General features: G+C 47.0%; 5 protein-coding genes and 1 pseudogene across 9 annotated transcripts in view; 4 read left to right on the forward strand and 2 right to left on the reverse strand.

The window, feature by feature from the left end:
- Positions 1 to 2889, forward strand: part of LOC9660995 — a 4120-nt gene extending 1231 nt beyond the window's left edge. Inside the window, exons 3-6 of one of the 4 annotated variants that reach the window (XR_002990600.1) lie at positions 1 to 889; positions 945 to 1682; positions 1748 to 2153; positions 2218 to 2599. Coding sequence is in view for 2 of the 4 variants with exons in the window: in XM_024661938.1 (XP_024517706.1) it covers positions 1 to 889; positions 945 to 2153; positions 2218 to 2705 (2586 nt within the window). In the remaining 2 variants the exon portion in view is untranslated. Of the gene's footprint in view, positions 890 to 944; positions 2154 to 2217 lie in introns of all 4 variants that reach the window. The other 3 variants (XR_002990601.1, XM_024661938.1, XM_024661943.1) reach the window with 3 other exon arrangements.
- Positions 2890 to 3079: 190 nt separating this feature from the next.
- On the forward strand, positions 3080 to 4532 carry LOC9661126 (transcription factor ILR3). The gene is made up of 5 exons (XM_002962482.2): positions 3080 to 3514; positions 3582 to 3644; positions 3721 to 3798; positions 3865 to 4027; positions 4092 to 4532. The coding sequence occupies exons 1-5, from the start codon at positions 3390 to 3392 to the stop codon at positions 4401 to 4403; spliced, it is 741 nt and encodes a 246-aa protein (XP_002962528.1). The 5' UTR covers positions 3080 to 3389; the 3' UTR covers positions 4404 to 4532.
- Positions 4533 to 4645: 113 nt separating this feature from the next.
- LOC9661127 lies at positions 4646 to 6528 on the forward strand (annotated as a pseudogene).
- Positions 6500 to 7966, reverse strand: LOC9661128. Its single transcript, XM_002962899.2, has 4 exons — positions 7269 to 7966; positions 7035 to 7151; positions 6801 to 6968; positions 6500 to 6731 (listed from the first exon to the last, which is right to left on the reverse strand). Exons 1-4 carry the CDS (start codon positions 7815 to 7817, stop codon positions 6585 to 6587), a joined length of 981 nt encoding a protein of 326 aa, XP_002962945.2. The 5' UTR covers positions 7818 to 7966; the 3' UTR covers positions 6500 to 6584.
- A 744-nt stretch (positions 7967 to 8710) lies between these two features.
- On the reverse strand, positions 8711 to 9446 carry LOC9662212 (thaumatin-like protein 1). Its single transcript, XM_024660563.1, has 2 exons — positions 9236 to 9446; positions 8711 to 9183 (listed from the first exon to the last, which is right to left on the reverse strand). Exons 1-2 carry the CDS (start codon positions 9444 to 9446, stop codon positions 8711 to 8713), a joined length of 684 nt encoding a protein of 227 aa, XP_024516331.1.
- Positions 9447 to 11508: 2062 nt separating this feature from the next.
- Positions 11509 to 12890, forward strand: LOC9662213 (nudix hydrolase 15, mitochondrial). Of its 2 annotated transcripts, XM_002962484.2 has the most exons (4): positions 11509 to 11896; positions 11956 to 12098; positions 12157 to 12276; positions 12332 to 12890. In XM_002962484.2, exons 1-4 carry the CDS (start codon positions 11521 to 11523, stop codon positions 12518 to 12520), a joined length of 828 nt encoding a protein of 275 aa, XP_002962530.2. In that variant the 5' UTR covers positions 11509 to 11520; the 3' UTR covers positions 12521 to 12890. The 2 variants fall into 2 exon arrangements, with proteins under 2 accessions (XP_002962530.2, XP_024520282.1); XM_024664514.1 differs by having other exon boundaries at positions 12157 to 12890.
- Positions 12891 to 13402: the final 512 nt, after the last annotated feature.

Below are 13402 nucleotides of genomic sequence, written 5' to 3' on the forward strand. Positions count from 1 at the left end.
TTGCCTTCTTCGGACAGAGATCTCACGCCGTCGAGAGAGCATACTCCCACTCCTGCGCCCAGCGGCGTCAGTGACAAGGTGGTGTGCGGTACTGACCATCCCATCATTCTAACTTGTGAGACCATGGCGACGGCAGCACCGAGGTCTCCTTCCATACCCCTGACTACACCGAGATCTCCTTCTATACCTTTTGCGAGAGGTAATGAAGAGTGTGCTCTGTCACCGCAACCGAGAGAGGCAGAAGAGACTCACGATCCGCCCGCACAGACCCTCCAGCAGCAGGAGGAAGAGCCTCGGCTGTCCAAAGAAGCGGTGCTACTTCAGGTGGAACGGGTTGAGCTTGAGATAGAGTCCATCGAGAAGGAGCTGGCAAGTCTTGCGGTCCAGACGGATGCGCCACAGCCTGTTCAACCTGATCTAGAAGAGCAACCATGTTCGACAAAAGAGACGGAGACTGCTGTGGAAATACCGGAGGAGGGGAATCCCGACACGGATGTCGTTATGGTGGATGCTGCTCAGCAGCCGGAGGATCAGCCGGAGTCTCAATCGGGTAATTTACCAGGTGAACTTCCTGAAGTTATTACTGACCGATGTTTAGAAGATTTTGGGCACATACTTCCTCAAGGATTTGTGCGTGGGAGGAAGGTTTACAGCAGTCCACAGGAAACAGAAGTTTGGATACGTAACGAAGAGTTACACAGGCTGAATAAAGATCGGATACTGGAGAAGATGCTTAACAAGAAAAATCTTCAGAGATTTAAGGAGCGGTCGCTTGTTCTCAAGTACAGATTGTTGAGGGACAGATATGGGACACGGAAGGGTGATGCTGCTACTGATGGCAGGAATGGTTTTACTCAGCGGCTGCCTCAAAAACTGCGACTTCCAGATGGTAAGATGATTTGTTTTTCCCTCTTTCATTATGCTCAAACGCTTTCCTTCTGCAGATCAACAGTGGTTGCGGGTGGTTTCGGAGCCCGTGCGTCAGTATAGAGAAACAGAACGCATGCCATCGATGATTTTGTGCCAAGGGGAGAGGAGTGCGCAGTATATCGTGCAGTCAAACCGGCGGGTGGAAGATCCCATTGAGTTCGAGCAGGAGAGGAAAAGCATCAACCCCTGGACACCCGAGGAGAAGAAGCTCTTCTTGGATAAGTTTGCTTTGTTCTACAAGAACTTTGCCAAGATCGCGTCGTTCCTGCAGCACAAGACGACGGGTGACTGTGTGGAGTTCTACTACCGGAACCAGAAGACGGAGGAGTTTCAGAAGCTACGTAAGAAGCAGCAGCTGAAGAAGCGTCACTCTCGGGCAAGCTATTTGGCGACGACAACCCCGGCGGCAAGTGGCAGGCTCCGGGATTACAACGCAGCGTCCGCGGTGGCCAAAGTTACGCCAGGGAAGGAGACGAGCTCGGGTAACGTCTCGAGCATTGTGACGGGAGTTTGCAGCCTGAGCAGTGATGCGCCGCTGACACCACTGAGGGGTCCGTGTGAGAGGGCGCTGCTGCGGGAGGAGCACTCCATCAAGCAGAAGGGGGTGCGTAGCTCTCGGAGTAGACGGGAACAGGTTGAGGAGGCGGAGTCGGAATGGACAGATACGGAGAGGGAGCTGTTTCTGGATGCGGTGTTACTCTTCGGGAAGGATTTCAAGAGCATAGCGGTGCACGTTCGCTCAAAGAACGAAGGTCAGTGCAAGACATTTTACAGCAAAGCTCGGAAACGCCTAAAGCTTGACCGGATTGTTGAACAGCATCAGCTGGCTCAAGAGATGAGTGCAACAACGACACAGCAGCTGGCCTCGGTAACTTCCCCAGATGGAGGCAGCTTCCCCTCGAATGCCTCGAACACGGTGCAAGCTAGAAGCTCCACCCCCGCCGCCATCACCCCCGCCGCCACCGCCTCCGCCTCCATCAACTCGGAGATCACGACCGAGCCGACTGCTACTATTGCCACCCCCGGCGTCCAAGCGGGCGAGACGATGTCCAAGACACCGCTGAGCCGGAGCAGCGACGTGAAGCTCTTTGGACAGTCGCTCCTCTCCCATCCACCAACAATGTCACTAACAGCAACAACAGCAGCAAAGCCGGAGCCTTGTGACTCGACTTCTAGGGGCGTTCCGTTTTTGCTCGGCGAGAGCTGGTGCTCGGGCTCAGCTGGTAAGTTGCCACTGCTATTTCATTCCTTGGGGCCGATCGACTAAGAGTGTGAAAGTTACCACAGAAGCCCAGGATAGAGAGTTTGCCGCGAGATGTAGGAGTCTGGCCGCCGTGAGCAGCGGCGGCGGGATCTACAGGCTGGATCAAAACGGGGGCTTCTCAGGTGCCTTGCCTGAGGCGGCCTCGAAGCTGCCGGATGGTGTGGTGGACTGGCAGCAGCTTGCGGCGACGAGAGAGCCCCTGGATCTTTGGAAGGGGGAGGTGATGAAACCATCTTTCGTGGCTGGTTTCTGCCAGTCCTCTCAGCAGCAGCAAAGCCAGCAGCAGCAGCACCAACACCCGAAAGATCAGCAGCAAGAACAACAGCAGCAGCCGCAGCAGCAGTTCTTGATGCAGTTTCCAGCGAATTGGTCTAGCAGCAGCGGCAGTGACCCTCTTCACGCCCGGATTTTGGCCCAGTTTTCGGATCAACAGCAGCTCCACCAGCAGCTCCAGCAGCACCAGCGGCAGTGCCTGTGCAACCGGTGCCACTGTTGCTACTGCTGCTGCTAGACGAGATCTTCTTTAATCGAGCCAGCGAGCGATCCAAGTTGGTTTTACAGGGAAGAACACACGTAGAAGGCAAGCGAAAAAGCTCAAGAGAAGAGTGAGGAAGTTTTTTTTTGTAAGCTTGGACCGCGAGGCATTCTCCTCCCGTCCACTGTATCAATATATGTTCCATCCTAAAATTCTTTCATTGAATGATTATGCGGCGTATATTCTCCATAAATTTGGTACGGTCAATGATTATTCTGTGTCTATTCTCTGTTGATACGGAACGCTTGATCTTAGGGTACGAAAATCGCTTTGTTTACCTTTAAAAATTTTAAGTGTGCGGGCCACGAGTCGCCTTATCTATGGCCGGGAATATTTCACCCTGGTGGAATATACCGTTTACTCTTTTGGCGGCTGCGTGGTGTGGAGGTTCACCCTTTCCGCGATTAGTGATTGAGCGCCATAGCCAGAGCTTTGCGGCACTGTTTTTGCGTGGAATCGAGGGGATTCAAGGGCGGCGGCGGATTTTCGAGCTGGGCGGCGGCGCGGGTCTGGTGGATGAGCCGCCGGGCTCGGCATTCTGAGAATTTTGGGAATTTCGAGGTCTGTGCTTGGATCTGGGAGGGAGTGTGGGAGATTTCGCCGTGCCGAGTGTGGATTGGGGCTTGGCCGCGGCGTGGCCGGGTGTAGGGTATTTTGGCAATGTCCTCGCCGCAAAGCCAGAAATGGATGGCTTTTCTTTCGGATACTTTTCTAGACGAGGAGTCACAGAATTCCAGTGCCCTCTTTTGGGGCTCACAACCTTCTTGCGATCCAGTGGATTGCTGGTAAGTTAACAAGCTTTCTAATTTTTTCCTTTGGGATTGATTGGAAATCTTTCTACTGTTCTTGCAGCGTCGAGAATGACTCCTCCAAAGTGGATTCGGATGAATTCGAGAAGACATGTCCAAAGAAAAGGTGAGCTTTCTTCTTCTCGATTCAATGCGACTTTTCCTTGGTAGATCTTTGATGGTTTACGAGAGATTGTTTCCAGGTCCCGTGAAGAGTCGTGCGGTGCTCCAGGGAACAAAGCTTGCCGGGAGAAAATGCGAAGGGACCGTCTCAATGACAGGTTTGCCAACTTTGTTCTTCCAAGTTCTAAAGCTTTTTCGCGAACTTTGTTTCCTTTTTTTCACAGGTTTGTAGAGCTGAGTGCCGCATTGGAGCCCGGAAGGCCTCCAAAGTCGGACAAGGCAACGATCCTCAGCGACGCGGTGCGTGTCATCACGCAGCTCCGCGCGGAAGCCCAGCAGCTCAAAGAATCAAACGAGCAGCTCCGGGACGGGATCAAAGAACTCAAGGTAAGTTCCAAGCTCTCTCAAGCTTCCCAGCTTTAAAAACTCTCCTCTTCGATCGTCCATCCAGGCCGAGAAGAACGAGCTCAGAGAGGAGAAGATGAGGCTCAAGTCCGAGAAGGACCGACTGGAGCAGCAGCTCAAGACGATGGCGATGCCTCCGAGCTTCATGCCACACCCGGCGGCGGCGCTCCACGCTCACCACGCCGCCGCCGCCGCCGCGGCCTTCCACGCACAGATCCAGGCGGCTTCCACCAAGACTGGCGGAGCATCCGCCGCGGGGCCATTGCCAGGATTCCCCGGCATGGCAATGTGGCAGTGGATGCCGCCGGCGGTGGTGGACACCTCGCAAGATCACGTCCTCAGACCACCAGTCGCGTGAGAAGACTTCCACTCGATCCGCAAGAACACCCGCCATTTGGGAAGAAAAGCTTTCTTTCTCGTCTTTTTGGTCTATTTGTAAAAGAATAAAAGGTGAGTACGGCAAGTACGGTCGTACGTGGTTTATGGATGTATCTGTACGGCAGCCCGACTGCTAGTACGGCATGTACGGTCATATGGGTGCGTTATTTTGACGTGGTTTGTGGCTAAACTTAAACTAAAGTGGGTTAAGCTAAACCCCGGGAGGTAGCGCATTAGGGTTAGGGAGAAAGAGGAAGGAGGAGAATGACGATGGCGATGGCGCGATGGCGGCAGCGGCTCCTCTCCTCGGCGTGTTCTTCGTCGTCCTCAAGTGCCGCGGCGCCGCAAGCGCTACTCCGCCTCGCGTCGTCGGCATTGAGTCGCCAGTCCTCGTCCAGGGGCTTCGCGGCGGCGCCGGACGACACCACGCCCTTCGTGGTCGATATTCCAGTGCCGTACGCGGGGCACCGGTGCGATCCGCCGGAGCAGCGGGTGGAGACCTCGGCCAAGGAGCTCGTGGATTTCTTTAAGGTGATGTATGTGATGAGAAGGATGGAGATTGCGGCGGACTCGCTCTACAAGGCGAAGTTTATTCGCGGGTTTTGCCATCTCTACGATGGGCAGGAGGCGGTGTGCGTGGGAATGGAGGCGGCGCTCACCAAGGAGGACGCCATCATCACTGCTTACAGGGACCACTGCACGCATATTGGACGAGGTGGCACGGTGCTGGAGGTGATGGCGGAGCTCATGGGGAGAAAAAGTGGGTGCTCGCTCGGGAAAGGTGGATCGATGCATATGTACAACAAGGAGGGGAATTTCTATGGAGGGAATGGGATTGTTGGAGCACAGACCGCGCTGGGAGCTGGGCTAGCTTTCGCGCAAAAGTATAACAAGCAGAACGCGGTGTCGCTGGCTTTGTATGGGGATGGAGCTGCCAACCAGGGACAACTCTTTGAGGCCATGAACATATCAGCGCTGTGGGACTTGCCGGTGATCTTCGTCTGCGAGAACAATCACTGTGAGTTTTTCCTTTTGCTCTTTGTTATGAGCTGACTTTTACGAGTTTTTCCTCGTTTTGATTGTGTGGAATTTTTGTCGTGTAGATGGAATGGGGACGGCCGAGTGGCGCTCAGCAAAATCTCCAGAATACTACAAACGTGGAGATTATGTCCCGGGTCTTAAGGTACAAGTTGTGCTCCAAAACTACAATGATCGTCTCCTTCTTTTTCTTTCAACTGTTACTTTGGTGGTTGTCTCTTAGATTGATGGAATGGACGTTTTAGCAGTCAAGCAGGGCGTCCGATTCGCAAAGGAGCACGCTTTGACAAAAGGCCCCATCGTAAGCTTATCTAGTTTTTATATCTTTTGGCTTTACTCCTCACGGGGGATGGGAACGTTAGACTGGTGTTGGAAATGGATACTTATCGTTATCATGGGCACTCCATGTCTGATCCCGGGAGTACATATCGGACAAGGGAAGAGATTCCGGCGTGAGACAGGTAACTTGGAGTCATTATCGTTTGCACACTGCACTTTTAAAACAATAATTTGCTGCCACTGCCAGGAGCGAGACCCGATTGAAAGAGTAAGAAAGCTTCTTTTGGCGAAAGAGATCGTGACTGTAGCCGATTTGAAGGTGAGTGCGCTGTGTGCGCTATTGGCAGAGATTTCTCTCAACTTGGTCTTTACAGAACTTGGAGAAGCAAGCCAAGGCAGAAGTGGACGAGGCCGTTAATCAAGCCAAGGTAGGACTTTCTCTTCTCAAGTCGAGTGAAACCCTTGGAATCTAAAAATCTTTCGGGCACGATTTTTGCAGGAGGGCGGTCAGCCCGAAACTCACGAGCTGTTTACGCACGTTCACGTCAAGGGACTGAAGCAATTGGTAAGACGAAGATTTGTAGCTTTCTTCACAGTTGATTGCTGCGAACTTTCTTCTTTGTTTGCAGGCGTATGGCCCTGACCGCAAGGAAGTTATAGTTCCACTTCCATGATCGAAGAAAACGGATAGTTCGATTGTTTTTCCGGAGCTAGAAATAAGTGCTACAAAGACACTCTTGAAGTTTTGTAAGATACATATTGGACAAAATAAGAATTCGTTTGATTGATTCGAGCAAACTTTTCAAAGCTATGGTTACAAGTTTTACTACTATTTACACCATTTTCACGTTGATAGAGACTTGGTCGATGATTTTCTAAAGTCCTTGAAGTTGTTAAAACCGAGCCTGTGGAGCCAAGACCTGGCCGTCTCGGTGGAGATTTTTCTATGGCTAGTCATGCCCATGAGGGAGTCAGCTGCTAGATCTCCAGCCTGCGAGAGAGAGAGAAAAAAAGAGATGGAATGGTTTTAGAGGTTTTAGAAGTGTGTAACTTTTTTCACCTGGACGTCAAGGAGGAGATCGTTGTTACAAAAGTCGCGAAACATCTTGATGATGGAGTCCTTGCGAGGAGGCTCGCCTTTCTTTGGACAGTTTTGCTCTATCCATGCCCGAGCTTTGCTTTGCAAGTGCTCCGGTTGTAGCAGCCACTCGACTTTGACGTGCTTTCCCTGCGTGAATCAAAGAAAAGGAGGATTTTTACAAATGACTAATGAAAATAAACAATCTCTACAAACCTGCTGTGACTCCGAGAATGTACCGTCGGCTCGCCTCTCCCAGTCCTCCACCCATTTCCTCGCAGTTTTTCCAGACACGCCGACGGATTCACCAGCCTTTGCGTATGCCTCGGTTACCTGTCAAACTAAAGACGCTATTAGCTCTTCTCGACAAACAAAACAAAGGCCACAGAGCAGTGTCCAAAGAGCAAACGAAAATCCGAAGGACTAAAGAACCGATCGAGAGAACTTTACCTTACACAGAGAATCCGAGGAGGACTGCGCCATGTACTTGTAAAACTCGGCCACGCAAAAGAGCTTTCGCGACTTAAGCGGGAGCTTCAAGACGAGCTGGAAAGAAGAGTCCCTCTCCTTGACGTAGTGTGACTTTGGCTTCCCGGGGCCCTTTTGCCTCCCCCTCTTCTTCGTCACGGCCTTGGAAGAATTCTCCTCGTTTGGAGGCATGGTCTGGAGAGAGAGCACAGTGGACGGAGTTCTAACCGGCGGCTGTGGAGGAGGCGGCGGCGGCTGTGGAGGCGGCGTAGATTCCTGGCCCATCAGGATCATGGGATGGAAACTCTGGCCATTCTCCGCGGCCATCATCATCAAAGAAAAGCCTTGCATCGAGGCGTGCTGGTCCATGAGAATATTGTCGTGTCCCACGCCATCGTCCAATCCTTCTGATTGATCCCTATCGCCGAGGAGCGCTACCTCGTTCGCCCAGCTCAATGCCGCAGCTGCCGCCGCAGCGTCCACGCGCTGGCAATCAAGATCCATTTCCCTGCTGTGTAGAACAGTATGCATATCTTCACCCCTGCCCAATTCCGGCCTGTGCCGCAGCGATCGCTAGGAACTGCCTAGATTACCTGCATTACTCCAACTGCGCTTTCGATCCGGCTCCACGGGCGGCGCCTCTTCTTCCTGGACGGCATTCGGGGAGATGAAGAACCCTAATTTTGCCCAACGGACTCGAACGGTCAGGATCAATTTGTATGATCAACGGCGTCATGAATATTCGCACGCAATTACGTTTAAATCCCAAATTAGTAGAAAAATTCAAATTAAAAGTTACAGTTATTATAATTATTACATAAAAATTCATGTTCTTCATTTAAATAAATAGTTGCAACTCCCAAAGCCTAAAAAGTAATCAATTTTTTAACAAGAATAATTACAGAAATAAAAATAAATCTTACTTGGATCAGTGGAAGAGATCAATGCAGTGTTGTCAAAGTAGCAATTATAATCATAGCGAGCTTTCATTTGGAAATAAAGGTTATATGCCCACGATGCATGCGAATAGATGCTATTAGGATAAGAGCAAGGACCATCAAACTGAATCGCAGAACAATCAACTTGAGAGCACGCATAATCTAAACCCCGCTGTAGCATATCAGGAGGAATAGTAGGATTAGCTATGCAATACACTTTGCCATCGACAATACGACCAGAAGGTGTTATAGCAGTAGCATCAACCATTGAAGTTGGAAACACAAAAACAGAGCAAATCACAAACACTATAGCAAAAGCAAGACAATTCATCTTCATCATCTTCATCAGTCAGTTACAAAGCCTTAGAGTTTTGTTCCACATTTATTTATGAGTTACTGGCTTCAGAACCTCTAATTAGTTTAGCAGCCCAATAAAAATGTATGGTTTCGCTCTTTTTTTTATGGTTTTTCTCAAACTGGAACATTCTATGGACAGAAAGTGATCGTATAGTCACCACCATTGGAACAAGTAAACGTGCTGCTTGGGTCATCGTAAGCGTAGCTATACGCGAGCGGGCAAATGTCCTTGAAAATTTTCGAGTAGGACGAGGGTTTGCAGGTCTGGGGAGTGGAGTAGTCCCCCGTGCAACAAAAAGGTGGCGTGCCAAACGCCAGGCACGCACTCTTGCAGCCCACGACTCCGGAATAATCGTGAACTTGGAGCTCGGACGGGCACCACGGAATCACGTCCCTCAGGCAACCCGTGAAGGGGCAGCCGGACTTACTGGGAGTGATCCGGATGGGCAGATTATAGCCATCAACCAGAGAGACGTCGTAGAAGTCCAAGCCGGTGTTGGGGGTGCCACCAAGTTTAAACTCGGCAATGCTGTAGGGGGGAGCTCCTCCTATGCCTTGGCAATAGAGCTGCTTGTTACAATCCCCAGTGCTGCATCCGCTGCCTACAGGAACCACAAATCAAAGATCAAAGAATTAAATATCTCGAGGACAGACCTTGGAAGTCGCAACCCCTGCGGCCCCAGAACCGGCCACCCCAGTCCGATGTTGGAGTTCCCAAGTCTATAAAAGTGTAAGGTTCTAGCTGCGTGCCACCATTTCCAAGAGCCGGGCTATCGCCGTTGTTGAGCCATCCAGGCCAGACCGTGAACGGGCATCCATTGTATAGACGAAAGTTTATCCCAAAAGATCCTGCGGCTTTCAGCATTTAGAAAGTTCCAAGTTGTAGGAGCTGGAAGCTTACTTGAGGCATTCAAAAGAACAGTGCAAATCCAGGTCGCTAGCACCAGACGACTTTGAGCCATCTAAACGGGAAGCTACAAGTACTGCTTAAGCGATCCTGGGGTTGTCCGGCCTTTTATGCCAAGAAACGTTTGCAATCACAATTGAGAATGACTCAAGAATCATCTACCAGATTTTCAGTCAAGTGACTATAGCATGATATTCCCTTGCATCAGCAATAAGTCATCACTGGTGAGCTTAGTAATGAAATAAGGGTGCCACCATGGCATTCCACGTACGCACCAAATATGAGCTTACATTCTCAAAGTAGACCCGGCCATCTTGGCAAGCATCGTGTTCCACACAAGATCTCTTTGAGGCATTCATTTGTAAGTCTCATCCAAATGGTTGGCCAGCACAGATTTTGCCATGCACGAGTTGACTGCTGTTGCTGTGTGTTCATGGGATGATATAGCATATTCTTTTGATTCTCACAGCTGTCCATTCTGGGCCACGGAGTGTACATTTACATTGTTGCCACATTTGCTATACATTTGGAATGAGGCAAGAGTAAATTGGAGTGTAATTTCTTGGCATGAGATAGAGGATAGCAAATATAAGTTCAAGCATAGCTCATCTTAGAACCCTGGAATATGTTGGATTGCATATAGTTTAAGACAAAAACATAGTCTAAACCATACTAAACTTCTTGTTATAAATTTTGTTAGAATTGCAGTTCCTCTGGGGAGATGTCCACTTCAACACCATAGTTTTCATAACTTGAAAACACTTAGAATCAAATATTATTCCTTAAAAAGGGTGTGTATTGATCCAGATATTTGGTTTACTCTATAGCATAAAAATCAATTTTCCAAAATCAACATCAAAAGTATTAACATAATTTCAAGTAGGCTTATTTATTAGTGGGTATAGGAATATGCCATTAGCAAAGCTCTTAATCTGATTGTAATTTTGTATTACTATTATTATCTTTTGGAGTACAAAAACGTATTGTAAAAGCTTTAATTGTAACTGAAGAATGCAAGAAAGTAGTAATTTTGTTTAATATAGAGCTTTTGATAGAGATAATTATTGGTCAAATGGAAATTATTGTAGAAATATAATTATATTATGCCACAGTAATTCAAGTTTAAATTAATTTCAATTTATTAATTTATAAGGATGGAAATCGAAATATACTATTATGTTCAAATGGTATAATTTGTTAACAAGTTTCATTAAAAGTAAAATAATATTCTTAATATGGTAAACAACATTTTAGTATTGTAAATAATCATGCATTGACTTTCTTCTTTCAGATCAATATTAAGCATTTTATTATTCAAAATATTAGTAATTATAAAATAGTACTAAAACAATATATCGATTTCTAATTTGTTACACATGTGTGTAGTAACACTTGGTTTTCTTAATAGATGTGCTATTTTTTGTTGATCAATTAGAAGTTTATAATTATATAAATGTTTATAATTTATAAATACAGGATTAATTTTATTATATATTAACCACTAAAAAGTGTTTAGGAAAGTTCATAATTTATAAACATGTTTATAAATTATAACTATATAATTAATCTAAATAAATAAAGATGGTAGAATATCTCAGAATATTAAAATATATTCTAGGTATATCCACTACCGCTCCAGTCCCTTACAGGTTTGCTTAAGCAAACCACAAAAAATATATCATTTTAATTTTTCCAATAAAAACTAAACTTTTTTAATACATAAATTTAATATCTTTTTTTAATTAAATATATTATTATCAACTCTACATATTACTGCGTAGGCTTTGACTCTTTAGTCTACTTTTGATTTAATAAAAGTAGAACTAAAAACCATTAATAAAAGCATCTTGAAATATCTAATAAAAGTTATTTGCTAAACTAAAATCATAATCATATAGTACTCAACTTATTCTAAAAAGCTTAAGAGAATTGTAGCAATAGAAATATGAAAATGCTGAGTACTGAAAGAAAGTCAAGGTCACTCTCGATTTAAATTATAAATATGGTTTGCTGGCGACTAGGGCTCTTCGCAATGTGGAGGGAATGCAGCGCTAGCGTGATGAGGAGTCCCTCCAGATTGACTGTGAGGAGCTGCCACAGCGTGGATTCGATGGACGATAGGGAATGGGGCAGCGCCAGACTGCAGGATGTCGCTCGTCGCCTTTGCAAGTTCAAGGTTCCAACGGGTGTGTATGGAAATCTTATGCAGTTCCCCCCTCCGCCTGGCATTGAGGAATCATCTTCAATTGGGAGACCCAAGTCTCGTGAGCTACTCTTTGCTGGCGAAGTGGAAAAATTTCCTTGGCGGCAACGAGCGGGGGTGTTGATTTGCCTGTTTCTAGACCAGGAAATGGATCTTCTTAAGGTGATCCTTACCAAGAGGACTAGCTCGCTTTCTTCACACTCAGGTGCGTGTAAATCTTGGAAAAGAATCTTGCCTTAGCTTCTTCTCTCTTTTTCTTTCCAGGCGAAGTTGCCTTGCCAGGAGGCAAATGGGACGAGGGCGACGAAGATGAAGTTTCTACTGCGCTCCGCGAAGCTCGCGAGGAAATTGGATTGGATCCGTCACTGGTGAAAGTGGTGACGCAACTGGAACCATTTATATCGAAGGTAAGTTACTTGGAGAGTTTGATTCTTCTCTAAGAACTCAAGTCGGTTAGTGTCCCAGCTTCTCGTCAGAGTTGTGCCGGTGATAGCACTGCTACCGCACAGGCAGAAATTCGTTCCAAGAATCAATCCCGACGAAGTGGCTTCCATGTTTGAGGCACCGCTTGAAATGTTCCTCAAGGTTTCCTTCGACGCTTTTCTTAGTTCTTTGCACGGCAACACTGCTTTACTTTCAGGACGAGAACCATCGCATGGGAGAGAGAACTTTTCTCGGGATTTCCCATCCTGTCCATTACTTCGACTTCGATTACAATGGCGAACACCACCTCATCTGGGGTGCAACAGCGACCATCCTCATACGTGCCGCTTCTCTTGTCTACGATCGTGGACCTGATTTCCCAACTCCCAAGGCTTCCCGGCTCTAGACTCGAATGAAGTATCCCTGGCAAACAGCTCCAGAGTTTCTGCTTGTCTCGATATTCTACAAACTCGTATGGTGATGGCCGTGAGCCCCATTCGGTGGATGCCACTACCACCAAGCTCCTTAAAAGATTGAAACAATTAAAAGATTGGAGAAGGGTGGCTTCATCAGCTTGCCGGCTTTCAAGAACGCGCTGGTAGCCGGGAGCTTAATTGAGGCATTCATGCAAATCCAGGTTACTAGCGCACAAGACGACTTTGAGCCATCTAAATGGAAGCTACAAGTACCACGTCAAACCAGAAGTGACTATAGCATGATTTTTCTAGCTTTCTAGTTTCTAAAGGCTATGGAGTCAAATATGCGCTTCCAGATGAGAACTGCAAATTGCCACGTCTTCCCTACATGTGGATAATACGAATTCCAGATAAGAGTGTTGCATGTTTTGACAGCAAAGACAAGGTGTTCAAGCATATCCAAGTATCGAACTTCAGTATAGCTCATAGTCTTAATCGTATAAGTTATGCTTGACATTTGGAGTTTAAGTAATGCATTGAATATTTCGGAGCTCTAGAGAGATTTAATATATTGATCAGATTAGTCCAAGCTATGTTCTAGCTAGCTTTATAAAATATTCATTTAAATACATTACAAATAAAGTGAAGCATATCTTGCCAAAAGCATAGTCTAGACTGCAATAACTAAGTCTTTTATTTAAATAATATAAATTCAAAGACTCTATAAAATCTTTAAAAGTTGATTATAAAAAATTTTAAGCATCATGTACCATGTTGAATATTTTGCGATATGACCCAGCTCTACAAGTACTTAATATAAATCCCCTTCTTGTCATTAATGCTTTTGTAAATTTTATTAGAATGGCACTTCC

Source organism: Selaginella moellendorffii, unplaced genomic scaffold (assembly GCF_000143415.4).
Source record: "Selaginella moellendorffii unplaced genomic scaffold, v1.0 SELMOscaffold_2, whole genome shotgun sequence".
In the NCBI taxonomy this organism is placed as follows: Eukaryota; Viridiplantae; Streptophyta; class Lycopodiopsida; order Selaginellales; family Selaginellaceae; genus Selaginella; species Selaginella moellendorffii.

What these genes read in the sequence shown, in the direction of transcription:
- LOC9662212 (XM_024660563.1), bottom strand. Translation starts at nt 9,446, where the DNA reads ATGCTGAAAGCCGCAGGATCTTTTGGGATAAACTTTCGTCTATACAAT. An exon ending in CAGGGGTTGCGACTTCCAAG is followed by an intron (nt 9,184 to 9,235) that starts GTCTGTCCTCGA and finishes TGGTTCCTGTAG; the next exon opens with GCAGCGGATGCAGCACTGGG.
- LOC9661126 (XM_002962482.2), top strand. Translation starts at nt 3,390, where the DNA reads ATGTCCTCGCCGCAAAGCCAGAAATGGATGGCTTTTCTTTCGGATACT. An exon ending in AAGACATGTCCAAAGAAAAG is followed by an intron (nt 3,645 to 3,720) that starts GTGAGCTTTCTT and finishes GATTGTTTCCAG; the next exon opens with GTCCCGTGAAGAGTCGTGCG. An exon ending in ACGGGATCAAAGAACTCAAG is followed by an intron (nt 4,028 to 4,091) that starts GTAAGTTCCAAG and finishes TCGTCCATCCAG; the next exon opens with GCCGAGAAGAACGAGCTCAG.
- LOC9662213 (XM_024664514.1), top strand. Translation starts at nt 11,521, where the DNA reads ATGTGGAGGGAATGCAGCGCTAGCGTGATGAGGAGTCCCTCCAGATTG. An exon ending in CTCGCTTTCTTCACACTCAG is followed by an intron (nt 11,897 to 11,955) that starts GTGCGTGTAAAT and finishes TTTTCTTTCCAG; the next exon opens with GCGAAGTTGCCTTGCCAGGA. An exon ending in TGGAACCATTTATATCGAAG is followed by an intron (nt 12,099 to 12,156) that starts GTAAGTTACTTG and finishes TTAGTGTCCCAG; the next exon opens with CTTCTCGTCAGAGTTGTGCC.
- LOC9661128 (XM_002962899.2), bottom strand. Translation starts at nt 7,817, where the DNA reads ATGCATACTGTTCTACACAGCAGGGAAATGGATCTTGATTGCCAGCGC. An exon ending in CCTCGGATTCTCTGTGTAAG is followed by an intron (nt 7,152 to 7,268) that starts GTAAAGTTCTCT and finishes TTAGTTTGACAG; the next exon opens with GTAACCGAGGCATACGCAAA. An exon ending in CATTCTCGGAGTCACAGCAG is followed by an intron (nt 6,969 to 7,034) that starts GTTTGTAGAGAT and finishes TGATTCACGCAG; the next exon opens with GGAAAGCACGTCAAAGTCGA.